Source organism: Cyanistes caeruleus, chromosome 11 (assembly GCF_971803275.1).
Source record: "Cyanistes caeruleus chromosome 11, bCyaCae1.hap1.1, whole genome shotgun sequence".
Taxonomy (NCBI): Eukaryota; Metazoa; Chordata; class Aves; order Passeriformes; family Paridae; genus Cyanistes; species Cyanistes caeruleus.
Window position 1 is genome coordinate 12,591,618 of NC_141711.1, and position 14,153 is coordinate 12,605,770.

The window sequence follows — 14,153 nt, forward strand, 5'->3', positions numbered from 1 at the left end:
CAAAGTGATGGAATGGTGATTTCTGTGCTTTTATCTGCTATTATAGACTCAAGATTTCTTAAGCATGTAATCATTTGACAGGTATACTTCTGTTTTAAATATTAGAATTTTCTGCATTAAGGGCAAGAAATGTTCATAAGCAGTGCTTGAGGTATAGGGAGGCTGTGGTTTTTTAAGATACAGGTGAGTCTATGTAGCTATTCCATATCAGAGTTTGATTTGCACAGTTTAATAGTTTTATAGAGAATTCAGACTAGGCTTGCCTCTGTTTGTAAGGGTTGGGATTTTGTTTAAATCTCAATTTAAATTCTGTAGTTGTAATTTCTCACTGTTTGTTCTGTTCATATCCTGGCTTTCCTAACAGACTTGCTTAAAAAACTGTCTGTTCTCTTTAGATCCAGAGCATATGTGAAAAGGGGCTGCAGGTTGGCCACTCCAGCATCACAGTTCTCGGCAAACCTTCCATGGGTAACTATCTTTTGATTATAAGGGCTGGTTATTCAGTAGCAGTTGGTAGACAATGTGATGTAGTTGTGTGAACTTTCAGTCCTTTTTCTATCACTGACTGCAGCAATATCACAGTGAGATGTCTTAGGAAAGGAAATAGACATCAGAACATTATTTCCTAGGTCTGTTTTTGAGTAGTTCAGCTTCCCAAAGGAAAGACCTAATTCTCGTTTTGGCTTTAAGTCAAACCCATATCCCATGTCTTTCCAGTAAACCTGGGGGGCCAAAGAGCTAATGCAGCATGTGGCTGGCTGCCTCTGTGTTTGTCTGTAGGTATGTCCATTCAGGGATGCCTCATGGACACAGTAGCTCAGCTCAGTTTTGATGTAGATAGAACTAAAATTCTTGAAACCATGAATCCAAGAAGAGTGTAAATTGGAGACTTAGAAGAGTCACAAGGTGTTAAAGAATTTTGAGACTGCAAGACAGGAAGTTCCTTTTGCAAAGCTTTTCAAATAGAAAATGAGGAGCTAATTTTATCATCCTGTGTAAGAGGAACATGGTACAGAGGTATCATGAATATTGAAAGCAGACAATATGGATATGAATGACTATCGACATGAATACTGAAAGCAGAAATAGGTGTGGAGAAGAGCAAAGATTATGAGCATATGACTCTTTAGCTGGTAGAGAGTCTGGAGCAATTTGCTAAAGCAGTTAAATACAGACTTGGAATGAGAGGAACCTAAGCAAAATGTATGCTTTTCAGAGTATCTGAATTCAGTTACAGCTCTTTGATCTGAGGTAGTCAGCCAGACTGAAAAATGATGGTGTGTGTTTGCAGCCTTAAACTCTATTCAATAACTAAATACAGAAAAGCACAAAGTTGTTTTACCTTTGCACTTGAGTGTCAGTTATATCTTTCTTCTTTTGTGTCCATTGGGCTTTAATCCCATGTAATGCTTTTTAAACCTGTAATAATGTTTTATCATTCAGCATAATACATTTTGATTTATTTTTATTCTCTTCTCAGGTGTCTATATCTCCAAGTATGCTGATTTATTGCAGCGTAATCCTCTAGAATCTGGAGTACCTGGAGATGTGATTGTTTTTAAAATAATAAAGGTAATTTTATCTTGCTGTTCTTGAAAGATTACATTACTTACTGATAACACATGGGTGGTTTTAACCTTACTTTTAATTTGTGCAATTATATGCATATAGAGAAACTAGACCTCTACTAGATTTAAAATCCAGTGTTTATATTAAGCTTAAATAAAGCATAATAAATTGTTACAAAAAGCAAAAATCTGTTGTTTTTTTTTTTTTTAAGTGTGAAAGTATTATACTTCTAGAAGTGGCTTTCTTAATGACCGATTTTATTTTCTCTGCTGTTATTTTCTTTGGTACTTGAAGCAATTCACCAGTTTCCAGGAAAAAGCTCATGCTGACAATTCTTCTGCTTTATTACAGGGCAAAATGAAAAGCATATATGACCACATTGGTATGAAAGCAATGGAATCAACTGTCAAGAGCGTGTTGGATCCCACCCCAAAGCACGAGTGTCATGTTTCAAAGAATGCAAATAAAGTCACTTCCTTGTTGGCTTACCGAGCCTATGAGCTTACTCAGGTAAAGCTGGGCCTGTGTTACTTTCTGATATAAAACCTTCATAAACAGAACTTCTGAAATGATGGAGAGAAAACCACTGAAGATGCAACAAACCCTGAGCTTCCCTGTGAAGCTTCAGCTGGGTGCAGCCCACAGATGCCTGCATTAGAAATCCCAGAACAGCATGGCAGCCTCTCCTGTTCGTTCCCATTGTGTGATCCTAAACCTCAGGCGAAGATCTCCCTCAGACTAGGGTGGAGGTGGAATAGGAAATAACTGGGGAATGTACATGAGACTGGAATGGAGGCTGGAAGAGAGGACTTAATGTGGGGAGTTTGAAATGTAAAGGTACAACTGGTTTGTGGTCATTAAGTGAGACTCCTAAAAGAGAAAATATTGGCTGGGAAAGAATAACATTTTTCTTTATTTTCCTTTTTTTTTTTTTTTTTTTTTTCCTTCTTATTCTCCTTTCCAGATTCTCATTTTTGGAGATGATGGAGGTAGACAGAATGAAGTAATTTCCAAGCATTTATGTTCCTCTAGGTGTTCTGTCTCCTACTGCAGTAATTTTTGTTGCAGTCAGTTTATTCCACCAAGTCTGCAGGTTTCAGGATCCTTACTTGAAAGCATTCTCTTCAGTATTAGCAACTTATTTTGTCTTCTGTAAATCACTGGGCTGGATACTGATGGCTGAATCAGATGGCTGAAAATGAATGTATTTTTAATTTCTGATTACAAATTTGCCTAAATTAACATTCTATATTAGAATTTTGTGACTGAACTAAGGATAGACTCCAAAACTCATTGCAGTACTTACTTTCCTCTGATTTTTTTTTGTTTTTATTAATTATCCTTTCTCTTACCAGGAATACTTTCAAGCAAATGTTGCATTTCAGGAATGTTTCATTCTTGATTTGCTTCTGAAGTACTGTCCATATCTAAGTGGTTGACAAAGGAGGGGAGAAGTACCTTAACTGATTGTATTCTATAGTACATTTGAGAGGAGCATTTAAAAACTTCTTAATTTTAAATACCAGCTTTTAAAGAAACTGCCTGTTGCTCCAGGCTTCTGTTTTAACACTGTCACTTCTTTTTCGCAGTACTACTTTTATGAATACGTCTTTGATGAGATCAGACAAAGACCAAGACATGTTTGTCCTTACGCTGTTGTTTCATTTACTTACAAAGATGATGTGGTACAAGGACCAAAATTTGTGCCCCCATCAAGGTAAGCTAGGAAATGAGTTTTGGAAAATCTGCACGTAGCATGGAGAATTCATAGTTATTTGCAGTAGCTTTGAGTTTATTTAAATGAACAGTGCTGAAATGAATGGATGTGTCACAGGGACTTAGCATAATAAATACTTTAATGCAGAGCAAGAGGTGGCAAAATTGGTTTTATGCAGCAGGGTGGCCCCTGTGGGAAGCAGTTCTGCTGCTCTTCCCACCTGCTTACCTTTTGACTGGGTGGAATCCACAAACAGTGGGGGTTTTACCTAACTGAGGGAATTTGTGGACATAAAAACATTCACAGCATTATCTTTCTTGGTACTCTAAAATGATATCCTGTATATTTTCTCTCCGAGCCCTTCACTGGTGTCTTAACTGCTTGTGGAGAGAATATGTAGATGGCCAATTGATCACAGATCCACTGTGACAGCTGTGCTGATAGGAAGATGTCCACATGTGGGGACTGTACTATAAAATGCTAAAAGCAGTTATCCAGGTATCTAAAGTAGTGCAGGATGCTGCAGCAGTGATAGATTGAGGTTAGAGAGGGAATTACCAGTCTTGCTATTTTGTTAGACTGATAAACTGTCCTTAATGTAAAATTCAGTGGCCAGAATTCTGTGTTCCAGCCTAGTCATTCTGTCTGTCTTCTTCTGTTTAGAGCAAACACCTCTCACACAGATTCAAGTACAGGTAAGTATGAATTCCATTTTTTGGTCTTATGATACAGACAGGGAAGGTTTTGATGTTTTCCCCCATAGTTTTATATTTGACCATTTTAGTTATGCTGAGTGTATACCTGAACTTTATCCTGAGCCATGCTGGATGCTGATCCTGGATGATCAAATAGACACCTTAATGTGTATCTTCTTTTATCAGAATGAACCACAAGTGAACAAAATTAAGTCTTATGTCCCTCCTTTCCTATTCAGAGTGTAGTAAGAACTGGTCTTCAGTTCCTGAATCTCCTGTTCAGTGGCACTTCAATAATATGATTCTCTGTCATGCTTTGTTTTGAGCCTCATTCAAGCAAAATTAATATGTATGAAAGTGGTTAAGGTAAGGAAAAAGGATATAGTCCTCAGAAACTGGCATCAAGGGTGTGCTTATACTGACAAGTGTGGGTAACAAACCAACCTACTTTACTCTGCTTAGAGCAGGTCAAAACGTAACAACGTTGATAACATTCTTTCTGTTACCTTTTAACATTATTGTCTGGTCTGGTATTAGTATGAAAATTTCCCTAAACTGGTTTTGGAGATTCAGCAGCCTCTTCTTTCAGTCACAGCTGGCAAGTGGTTTCACTTAGTCTTCCTTTCTCCATGTTAATTTAGAGAAACCTAACATCACATTGTGGAGGGGACAGCTTTGGAATAAAGGCAAACTTGTGTGCCATGTTTCCCTAAAATCAGCAGCACAACTTTTCCTTCCATGCAAGCTGTGAGTATTGCCATTTAGACAGTAAGTTCAAAATACTGCTCAATTAAAACTCTTTTGAGTAGCGACTGGTGAGTTTTGGATATATTCAGATGAAAATCTAAAATACTTACTAAGTCCATAAATATATCAAATAAGACTTGAGTCATGTGTGTCCAGAACATTCTTGAGTTCAGGCACACAACTGTCAACATCTCTTTGCTGTTCACTGCTCTGTTGTTTGAGGACTTGTTGGGGTTTTTTTCCATTGAAGTGACACACACTCCTCTGCAGGAATAAACGCCCCTGGCTCATGAGATAGTCCAAAGAAATTATTCTTAAGAGCATGTATGTACTAGTTATTATTTTATCAGTAAGAGCAGGAATATAGAAGGTAAAAAAAAGAGGTCTTTATATTTTTTATCTCCCCCACCCTTTTTCTCCAGTCCTGAGAAACTTGAGGTTGAAAAAGTTATAAGCATTGATCAGTTGAAGAAAAAAATTTCACCAGCGTTGTTCTTTAAAGAAACTTACCAAGGAGGAAAAGAAGGTAAATTGTTCTCGCTTAATTTCTTTAAATTTGGAATTTTCAAGTTTTCTGAATTACAGTTTTGTTTCTTTTTTTCTTACCTTCTCTCTCTCCCCTTGTATCGTGTCAGTGAAGAAGAATGGCATGTACTGTAGCCTGTATGAAGTTGTGGAGAAGTCCCGTTCTGGGAGTCACTTAGAGGGTTTACTTCAAAAACTAGAGAAAGAGAAACTTGTGAGTGCAACAGATTTGACTATTCCTGTTTTTAAAAATAATTTTACTAGTTAGTAATTTGAGGCATACTACAAGATCCACATTCTCACTGGAATTGCTTAGCTGGCATACGCTTAAGTATCAGGGCACCTCTCTGCCCAAGACAGACTTATCTTACAGTCAGGAAGAGTGCTCATAGTGAACAGATGCCTTTGAAGCAGTTTGCTTTTTTTGCTTGAAAACAGGTCCTTGTGAAACCACTTGTGGACAGAGGATTTATTTTTCTTCTTTCTCCTTGGCAAATGATGTCCCCTTATGGTAAGCATACTCTGGGTTTGTGTTTGAGTTGGGTTTGTTTTGGGGTTTTTTTAGGGGTGTGGGGTTTTGTGTACTAGATTGTCTTTTGATGGTACTCTCCTTTTTAAGTGTTTTTATTTTTTTGTGTTCTAGACAACCAGACTGGACGGTCTCGTGTACTTCATGCATTGTTTCTGTTTCCAGAGCAGAGATGTGCAATTAGCTCAGGTAGGTTTGTTCACTGTTGTGTACAGCTTTATTTAAACAGAGATGATATTCTGTTGAAGACTTTGTAGTATTCAGTCAACGTGAACTAAAAGTAACAGTTTTCATTGATTGTGGTCATGATGTTGGTGTTTAGAAATACTTGTTTCTTCACAAAAGCAAATATCACACATTGTAGGTTCATTTGTTCATATTTGAGAAAGTAAAACTTGTTGAAATTTCTTGATATGGCTTCCCTGGCTTCTCAATTACATTCCAAACTGTGTTTCACCTAGTGTGTATTAACACAGGGTATTGCTAACCTAGTCATCATTTATTTATAGCTTCATGGTTTAATTGTGGATTCCCTTTTCTCCTATGGCAGCACAAAGAAGTGTTCTACATGGAACACAGAAAAATTCAGCTACCCTGGCTTTGCACGAAAAAAAGGAAATCATTCCAGAATTCATAAAGTTGATTCAGTCTCTGCATTTTGCTATAATCCAGTCCCGTAAAGACAACAGTGCAGATTTCAATGTTCTTGTGGAAAATTACATGCATGAGTACTTTAAAAAACTCTACAGTAGCCCTGGAAGAGGTAGAGAATTTATATTATATGAGTATTCAACACGGCTGGATGACAAAACATTTCTATACTCTGCCCCAAGATACAAAGGTCATATTAACCCATGCTTGCAGAACTATATTTTTGGTTGTGAGGCCTATCAGCTCCCCGTTTCCAGAGCTAAGGAACTGATGGATAGAAATCGGAAGCCTCAGCGCTTCAGTCCCATCTCAGGTTGTGAAGCTACAGAAGGCTACTCTGACTTTGCCAAGGCAAAATGTGGGAAAGGAATCCATCCCAAATATCAAGCCACTGCTGCTAAACAAAAACTGCCTCCTTCTGGAGAATATGATACTGAAAGACTCAAAGAACTTATTAACTTGATCCAGTGTAGGAAGAAAAACGTAGGTGGAGATTCTGATTCTGAAGACCCCAGAATTAGAAGTGGTCTGAAAAGAAAGCTGGAAAAACAATCTGAAAATTTGCAGAAATACCTAAAACTGAGTGACTCTTCAGAGAATGTTTGTCAGTGCGAAGGTAAGAAAGTCTTTGTTTAGAGTTCTCCTTTAAACATTGTTCTTCAGAGCATATTTAACATTTAATCATAATAGATTGAGTATTTTTTTGCATGTTGTGGAAATTTAATGCTTGATGGTTCATTTAAACCTTGGCCTGAGATCTGTCAATGGAGATAAAGTTTGTTTTTTTTTTTGTGGGTTTCCACTTTCTAGGAGAAAAGTTAAGGGGAATTTTCCTGGAAGTTGCTTTTGTTTTGCCTCTTTGGAAAGAAGGCAGACTTTCAAAGAGTTTACTTGCCTGTGGAGCTGTCCAAACACTTTCTAATACAGACCATTCAGCAGACTTGATATTATTTTGTGTAGAGTTTGACTTCGCTGTAATTCTTTGTGTTTCCAATACCCTATGTCATACCTAAGAAGTTTAGATTGAAGGGAAAAAACATAGTTAAGTTTTGAAATAGCCAGTAATGTGTGTAGTGGGACAAACGAAACAACCTAATAAGATTAAATTATTCTATACATGAAATTATCTACAGCCAAACCTCAGAGAAGCCACATCACAGATACCTTCAGACTTAAGACCTGCCAGAAAAAACCCTTTGATTTCTGTTTCCCTGACCCTTTTCACAAGGCAATACAGAGATCTCCTGCAGAAGGGGGAAATGGGAACAGGGTGACACAAAGAAGAGGGGATTTCCATCAAGCACCAGTCACTCTTGTGTATGTGAATCACTGGAAGATGAAGTGACTGATCTTAGGTATCCTTAGATGCCCTCTTGAGGGGGACAAAAGATACTGACTGGAACGTGGGGGTGAAGGAGGCAAAGGGTTCATGGTTGGGATTCCTGCTTGGAATTCTCTGAACCTTCCAAGGTCTTTTTACATTGATTATTAATGTAGAATACGTGATGAATGCATGTCTACATTTTTGTTACAGTAAGTGTGATGCTGAACTAAAGTAACTGATGCTAAAGAGTGAGACTGTGGGTATGTGGCAGATGTTTGAGGGGGGATCTGCTTTTGTTTTTATTTTAAGACTGAGTAATGGATTTCTTTTCTCCTCCTCACCCTGTTTTAAGGGGGCAGAACGCTGGATTCACCACACTCTGTGTTCTCAGTGAATTCTGACCATGTTGGCCACGAGAGTGACTTCAGGCAGGCGGATGTGTCCGACTCTGCTGCCGACAGGCAGGGGCTCATCAAAGTGCTGCTGGAGATGCTGACCACTTCAGGCCACTGGGACCCAGAGCTGGAACAGTCTGCCAGCCAAGCCTTAGCACTAGGCACCAATGAAGTTGAAGAGGATATGAGACAAAAATATGAATATGAATCCATTCCAGCTCAGGACAGAGATGATCAGGAGCTTCCTAACACTGCTCAGGCTGACAGTGTTACCTTCAAGGACCCGGAGAGCCCGGCCATGCTGGAAACTGACATGCCATGCTTGCCCTACCCCATCGATGTCGGTCTGCAGCTCCCACCCAACGAAGCAGCCCTTGAGAACACATTACATTTACAAGTAAGTGAAGCTGCCAAGATGCTGACACTGAAAGTATTATTTTCATAAATATTATAAGGCTACATGAAAAAAGCATTCTATTATTTTTACAGAGGCTAACACAGGTAACTTTTCTGTGAAGCTTTTCTGTTTGGTAGGAATATAGATGGAAATTTTCTACACTCTTAAGCATGTGTTCCTGGTTCTTTATATGTATTCTTTCTGTAATAAAAAAGGAGCAGAGTTGAAGCATTTCACTGCATGCTCAGCTCTCTCTGTGTGCTTTCTTGGTGCAGTGCTGTATATGAGTTCCCGTGTGATTGTTCCATGGTCTCTGATACTGGTAGTTACACACAAAGCCCGGTTTCTAAGTCACGGAGCAGGAATGAATGTATCCTGCCTGTAATCTCTGTGCTGTTGTGTTTCTACCCATCTGGAATCTGAGATGAAATTGGCTTGTTTAAGGGCCCCATACTAATTGTAGGCAGTGCCTCAGCAATGCCAGCATCTCATGGCTTTACTCAAGTATCAAAACAACAGCCTGGAAAGAGTGAGGGTGCAGCCAGTTCTCCCCTCCCTTCCTCTTTGCCACCCCCAGCTTCCATAATGTAAGGCCAGTGCTCAGGACTGCCTTAATAATTTCATGATAGACCAGGGAAGTACCTCATGGAAAGGTTAACTGGACTAGACTGGAGTAGATTGATGGCAGAATTGCCAGTATGCTGGTGGGTTCAGGTGTATTCTTTCTGTCAACTGCTCAGAATGTAGAAACTTAATAGTGAGCAAAACCAGGAGAAGTTGTTTTGAGATGGGCATTTTGTTTGTTTTTTAGGAAGCAGGCACTGAGAATGCCTTTGAAGACTACAGTGCCTGTCCTAGTGCACCTGTAGAACATGGCTATCACAGGCAACATCCCAACTCCAATAATGTAGGGGAAGTTGGAATGCACTGGAAACTTATCCCAATTACAGGTAAGATGTGTTTTAACTCCTCTACTCCTACAAATAGTGAATAAAAACATATTTTAAAGGTTTGTATCTGGATTCATAGACCCGTTCTTGGATCACATGTTGGTACTCAAGCACATCTGTAGCCTGTGCAGTTGTTTCTTGTATTTGATTAATACAGAAATCTGCTGGATGAAAACAGATACTGGTGGAGAATATAGGTTTGGCTTCACATTGAAGCAAATTAGAAATGTGAATGTTTTAAAAATAAACCAAACTATAGTTTTGAATAGATGGTGAAGAAACTGAGCTGGGGTTATGAGGGGCTTTCAGCACTCCTTGCAGCACCACTGAAGCTGTGTCAGTAATCAGTCAGACTGAGATCCTTCTCTTTCAAGAAAAAAACTTGTGCTCACAATTGCAAGATCAGGTGCAGCTTGCAGTCCAACTCCACAAGGTCATTTGTGTCTAAGCTTTTTAAAAGTGAGGATTTTAACCTAGTAGTAAGTGAAAATACTTGAATAATATGTTGCCCTGTTTGATTTCTAATTTAATTTTTAATGGAGTTTGTGCCTACTTTACCTTATCTCTGGGAAAGCAACTTGTATCCTGCTATTTCAGCAAACTTGGTCTATGTTTTACTGTCTTAGGAGCTGTGAAGTGTACTGTGCTTCTGTACCTCAGCAGACTGTAGCACTTGAGTATTGGGATTTAACTTGGTTGGTGAGGAAGGCATAACAGTAATGCTGTTTCCAGGCTGTGATTTGGAGGTTTTGGTGTATCAGCTGTGTGTCACTTTGAAACATGAGGTGATGATGGATGTTGAACTTTTCCTCTGTAGGTCTGAAATCACCAGAAGAGCCACTGGAGTACTTGCCACCAATGGATGCTCTTCCTAATGACCCCCGGGTTGTAAATCGACAGAGAAATTCTGATTATCAGTTGCCATGCTCTCCATTTTCAGACACACAGAAGGGGACAGCAGAGGATGGACATTATGCAGGACAAGTGGAGAAACGTGAAGATCAGTATGAGCTAACAGATCAGCCTTTTACAGCTAAGGATTCTATTAGAGCAGTAATAGAGACAACACTGTTAGAAGAATACAAGCTCTTTGCAAGAAAGATTCAAGAAATTCTGCAGCAGAAGAACATTGCTTATGTCAGCAGCGTGTCCACACGAGTCCTTTCTGCCCGGGAAAGGATAATGAGACTTTCTCAACATGTCTGTTTGCAGGCATCAGAGATTTCTGTCCAAGAATATATAGAGAGCCTGAGTGAGAAGCTGAATAGTGTCATTTTAGCTTCTTCATGCATGAAGCAGACTCCCCCAGTTTATTCTAGTCCTGAAGCACTGGAGGTGGCGAGCAGCACTGCCCCCCGGCCTGTGCCCGACATGCTGGCTGTGTGTGGGGACAGCGACACAGCGCCGTTCCCAGAGCCGCTGTGCAATAACCTGGGGGGAGAGCTGCGTTCTCATGAGCAGCCTTCAGCAAGCCTGCCCCCAGGGAAGGAGAGAATGGGTCATGGGAATGCTAAACCAGAGGATCAGACTTCTTCTGGTGGTGATTTCATGGAACCACTAGAAAAGACTCAGAAATCCCCTGAGAACTTAAACATTTCAACTCAATCAGCTTTTACTAATTTTATAAGCCAGTTAAATCCTGAAGTAGTTAACAGTTTGGTCGAAATAATGAAAGATGTACAGAAAAACACTGTCAAATTTTATATTCATGAAGAGGAAGAAAGTGTTCTCTGCAGAGAAATCAAGGTAAAGCTGTTTGTGTTCAACCTTTCTCTAGTGTCAGAACAGGGTGTCTTTCAAATCCACTTGTATGAAACTGGACTCACTTTCACTGTGAAAGTGAATTGTGTAAGTAGGTTGTCCTGTCCCATTTCTTCCTTGAGCTTTTGAGGTAGTCTTGATTATATTTAGCTTTTACGTAAGTCTTTTTCTTGGAGCTGGAAGACAGAACAGGCTGTAGGTTGGTCCTTTCTGAAGATCCTGCCAGGGGGTGGCCTTACAGAAAAAAGATAATAAGGGAAGAAATGATAGCTACCATTTTACAAAGAATGCATGAAAAGTCACTCTGTGTGCCTTTGGGGTTTTTTCTCTTCCCCTCTAATTAATAATAGAGAGAACTTTGAGAAATCACTGTGCTTCTATACTTAAATGTGTAAGATGAAAGTTGTAAACTTCTGGCTTTCCTTAAAAACTCAGGCACTTTGATAGTGTCAGTTGGCTGTGTGTGTGATTTGATAGTAATAACTGACTTGCTGAAACAGCTGCTTTGTGTTGCTTCTCATTAATGTATGGGAGAGACAAAGAAGCCAGTCCCTCTGGGATTCACTGAAGGGAAAACCTTCTTGCCATGGGGGTGATCTGGGCATTGTTTTTACCAAACTACCTACTGATTTTTTCTTTGTCTCTTTCTGTGGTGGCAGGAATATCTTAGAAGGTTAGGGAATACAGAGTGCCATCCAGAGCAGTTCCTTAAAAGAAGAGCTAAATTAGACAAACTGATGATCATTATCCAGAATGAAGACATTGCCAACCTCATCCATAAGGTATGTCCCACATAAGTAACAGCGTGCTACAGAAAGCTGTTGGCAATAGTGAGAGGAGCTCATTTGGAGCAAGGCTGCTTCCTTCTAACAGCACAGCATTCAACAGCATCCTATGTTTAGCTGATGTTTGAAGAAACAAAATGGTTGTAGTAAAAGTGGTCTTGTCCCAGCATTTACCCAAAACTTCTTCCACCACCATGCATGTGCTAATGCATATTTATTGTTAGTACCTGTAAAGCTGTACAGAGGCCTGAGTAGTTCTGCTTCTGGTTCTGTGATGCTCTAACAGGAGGTGAAGGCAGGTCTCAGATGACCTGAGCTATTTCTGACAGCTTAAGACCCTGTGCTGGATAGAAAGTAAAATTACTCCAGGTGCTCAATGTCCATTTACCTTATTCCTGTAATGCTCCTGAGAGGGCACCTCCCCAGGCAAGAAAAAAACCCAATAATTTTGTGAAAATGTGTTTTGGTGCCTGGCATTAGTAGGTAGGAGAGTTGTGTAGTTCCTTTTTCTGTGTGACCTGTGATTACACTTCTGATTTCAAATGTTTTCAAACAGGTCCCTGGCTTGGTGACTCTGAAGAAGCTCTCCTGTGTCAACTTTGCAGGGGTCGATAGTTTGGATGATGTGAAAAATCACACTTACAATGACCTGTTTGTGTCTGGGGGTTTTGTTGTGTCAGATGAATCTGTCCTTAACCCAGAGACCATCACTACAGGTAGGTGTGATCCTTCTGGGAGCTTTAGAACCATAATCCTGACATTTCAGTACCTGAGAGCTCCTGTACTCACCATAGTGAAGGATCAGGTCTTCCAATTTTGTGATGTACTTTGAGAAGAATTTCAGCTAATTCTGTCTCTTTCTTAGCCCAGTGGCCTTCTTGAAGAATACATGAACAGGGAGATTTTCTTCAGTTTGTATTACATTGTGTAGTTATGTCTGTGGAGCATTTTATTCCTCCTTCCATCCACAAATATGCTATGTATATTTTTTCTTTATTTGAAACTGAATAGTTAATGAAGTTAAAATATCTTAGCAAGGTAGAGCGTATATGCTGAGGTCAGCTTTTAAATACCACTGCTGGGCACCTGAGGTACAGAAAAGCAGCTCAGTTTTATGATACTGTTGTTGGCCAGCCTGGAAGAAAACTTGAAATAAGTGGCTGCTGTTTGTAATTGTGTGACTGTACTGTGATGAAAACAGAAAATAGCTTTTTGTATACACTAAAGCAGTATTTTCAGTCTACATACGACAAAATTTAACTTTTATTCAATATTTCTGTAACAGATAAACTGAAACAGTTCCTAACATTTCTGGAGGATCTCAGTACCCCAGATGGAAAATGGCAGTGGAAAGTCCACTGCAAAATACAAAAAAAACTGAAAGAGCTGGGGAGGTAAGTAAGATGCTATAATACCAGCTGTTAAAATGCTTCAGCTTTTATTATGTCCTCCAAAACACACTTAAATAGAACTTACTCTTATGTTTGTCTTTTGATGTTTAGATTGACCTTAAATTGTTTCTAATAGTGAGCTTTCCCTCCACTGCAGGATGAATGCCAATGCCCTGAACCTGCTCACTCTTCTGAACACCTATCAAAAGAAGCATTTGGTTGAGATTCTGTCTTACCATAACTGTGATTCTCAAACTCGAAATGCTCCAGAACTTGACTGTCTGATCAGGCTTCAGGCTCAAAACATACAACAGAGACATGTTGTCTTCCTAACAGGTAACCCCACATTTGTGAATACCTCTCCCCCTTTTTTGATAATAGGTGCTAAATATTAATACAAACCCTTCTTTTATGTATTTAGAAAAGAATCTCAAAACGCTCTCGAGTTATGTTGATAATGGCATAGTGGTCGCTGCTGTTGATGACTTTATGCGTAACTTCAAAAATCTTGTTGGCTATCACAACTCTGTTACTGAGCAGAACCACCTTTCTCCCTGCAGTGCTGGCCAAAGACAATCAGGTAATGTCAAACACTCTTAAACTTTCCTTTCCAAACTGCATGTGTGGGGTAGAGGTTGTGGGACAGTGTGCCTTGACTCTGGTCAATGGCCACTGCAGCTGGCAAGGAAAACCCAACTCTCCAGCTACTCTTTTTCA

General features: G+C 39.5%; 1 protein-coding gene across 4 annotated transcripts in view; it reads left to right on the forward strand.

Moving 5' to 3' along the window:
- Nucleotides 1-14,153, forward strand: part of TASOR (transcription activation suppressor) — a 28,333-nt gene that overhangs the window by 12,536 nt on the left and 1,644 nt on the right. For all 4 annotated transcript variants that reach the window (XM_086846793.1, XM_023935410.2, XM_023935411.2 and 1 more), the window contains 19 exons: nt 396-468; nt 1,481-1,572; nt 1,921-2,079; nt 3,159-3,286; nt 3,950-3,981; nt 4,623-4,728; nt 5,151-5,254; nt 5,364-5,467; nt 5,692-5,764; nt 5,897-5,971; nt 6,333-7,049; nt 8,110-8,549; nt 9,361-9,499; nt 10,317-11,245; nt 11,920-12,042; nt 12,602-12,761; nt 13,331-13,439; nt 13,594-13,772; nt 13,858-14,016. In XM_086846793.1, coding sequence (XP_086702919.1) covers nt 396-468; nt 1,481-1,572; nt 1,921-2,079; nt 3,159-3,286; nt 3,950-3,981; nt 4,623-4,728; nt 5,151-5,254; nt 5,364-5,467; nt 5,692-5,764; nt 5,897-5,971; nt 6,333-7,049; nt 8,110-8,549; nt 9,361-9,499; nt 10,317-11,245; nt 11,920-12,042; nt 12,602-12,761; nt 13,331-13,439; nt 13,594-13,772; nt 13,858-14,016 — 3,901 coding nt within the window. The remainder of the gene's footprint in view (nt 1-395; nt 469-1,480; nt 1,573-1,920; nt 2,080-3,158; nt 3,287-3,949; nt 3,982-4,622; nt 4,729-5,150; nt 5,255-5,363; nt 5,468-5,691; nt 5,765-5,896; nt 5,972-6,332; nt 7,050-8,109; nt 8,550-9,360; nt 9,500-10,316; nt 11,246-11,919; nt 12,043-12,601; nt 12,762-13,330; nt 13,440-13,593; nt 13,773-13,857; nt 14,017-14,153) is intronic.